A 1,904-nucleotide genomic window follows, 5' to 3' on the forward strand; every position below is an offset into this window, starting at 1 on the left:
TTGATAATTTGTTTACTTGCTTTCTGTGTTTAGTTGCTTAGTTGAGTGTTTTTTTTTTTACTTTTGACTTTGCTGATCGGCAGTGTTCAAGGGTGGCACAGTTGCTCTCCTTTTCCTTCAGTATGAGTGGTGTTGAGGACTTGCAGTACACTTATATTTTGACATTGGAGGGGTGACATGTACTCTTTACTGTGGTTCTGTACTATTTATTATTGTCTCCTTCACAGTTTACTAGTAGTTTTGCAGGCTATTTGATATGAATTTGATTTAATAAAAGTTTGTGCACTTGTATTCATGTCTCTGTTCCCTTTATTTGAGGTTAAAGCACAGCGTATATGCATTTCCTTTGGGTCTGTGTCTCAGCTCTTGGGTAGTGCCCCAAATAGTATAGTCAGGAAGTATTCACTAGAAATCCAGGTCACACATGGCTAACACAAATGCAAGGATATAATTACTGATATAGCTGTTCCTTATTCTTGCTTACAAGCACAAAGAGCACAGATTGGATTACTCACATTACAACAATTTTAGAGTGTTGCCCTGATTCGCAACAGAACAGCAAGTCTGTCATGTGAAGTCATTTATTAAACAATGCAGCTTTTGTCTGTGGTTGTTTGTTTTAATACAATATTTTGCAAAGAAACACAATTTTGGTTGCCCAGTTACACTGCAACTTAAAGAAATAAAGACATCCAGGTGTGGAGGAAAAATGCATGACAGCATATACAAAAAATCTGAATATCAGCACAAGTCTATGTCTAAGCCTCTGTCCTCTCACATGCAACATGACACATTTTCCTACGTATTTCAGGAAAATTAAGACCATAAACCAGGGGGTTTAACAGGGGGGGAATAATGAGAAATTCAAGGGACAGAATTACAACTACTATTTCAGGTAGTTCCCCTGGTTGGTAACGACTAAAAGTGATTTCACAAAAGAAAGCAATTGAGTAGTTCACAAAACTAACAATATGAGGCAAGCATGTATGTAAAGCTTTTTGTTTATAAACAGCTGAAGAGCTTCTTTGACAAATGATTAGAATGTGTAGATATGTATACAAAATGAATGCAAATGGAATGAAAATTGTTGTTACAGCAACAAAAAATCCATACAGATTGTTAACTGTGGTGCTTACACAAGACAGATGAACAATTGCCCAGTTGCTGCAATACAATTTCACTATATTGTTACCACATAAAGGTAGTCTGACAGTCAAAAATAAACCTACACCAATTGTGAACATTGGATATATCCAAACACCAGCTATTATGAGAGCAATCCATTTTACAGTCATAATGCTGTGATACTGCAGTGGTTGACATATAGCTATGTACCTATCATAGGCCATTGCAGTGAGGAGAGTAAATTCATAAGATGCATAAGTGTAAATTATAAAAATCTGGATGAAACATGCAGAATGCGATATTGTATGAATGTCCGAATGCAGGTCTAACAACAGCCGAGGGAAAAGACCAAAGGAGCCATAGAGAGCATTGGCTGACAGACAAGAAATAAGTATATACATAGGCTTATGCAGAGAGGTGTCCAGAATAATGGCTGCAATGATAAATGAATTAAAAAATACTATGGATACATACAACATGAGTCCCAGGCTGAAAAATACATATCTAGTCAATCCTTGACTGTTGAATGAAGTAAAGTAAAAATAGGATGAGAGGGTTTCATTTTCCATCATTCTTGTAAGTGATGCAGGCATTGATTGAAGGTTCACCAGGTAAGACAGCAATTCACCTTAACTTTTGTGGTTGTCGTTGCTGTCTATTTTTACTGACCTCTGTGTTGTATTTTATAACCCCTCTTCCTTGGGAGCATTAGGGAGTAGCTGGTAAGATGGTGTACACAACAGGTAACCCCTCCTATTTACACCAGAGGTGATACTGAA

The 1,904-nt window shown here is 36.9% G+C and overlaps 1 protein-coding gene across 1 annotated transcript; it reads right to left on the reverse strand.

Annotated features, from left to right (window-relative positions):
- Positions 1-758: 758 nt before the first annotated feature.
- Positions 759-1,702, reverse strand: LOC105899821 (olfactory receptor 10J5-like). Its single transcript, XM_012827039.2, has one exon. The coding sequence runs from the start codon at positions 1,695-1,697 to the stop codon at positions 759-761; it is 939 nt and encodes a 312-aa protein (XP_012682493.2). The 5' UTR covers positions 1,698-1,702.
- Positions 1,703-1,904: the final 202 nt, after the last annotated feature.

This window comes from Clupea harengus, chromosome 9 (genome assembly GCF_900700415.2).
Source record: "Clupea harengus chromosome 9, Ch_v2.0.2, whole genome shotgun sequence".
Classification (NCBI taxonomy): Eukaryota; Metazoa; Chordata; class Actinopteri; order Clupeiformes; family Clupeidae; genus Clupea; species Clupea harengus.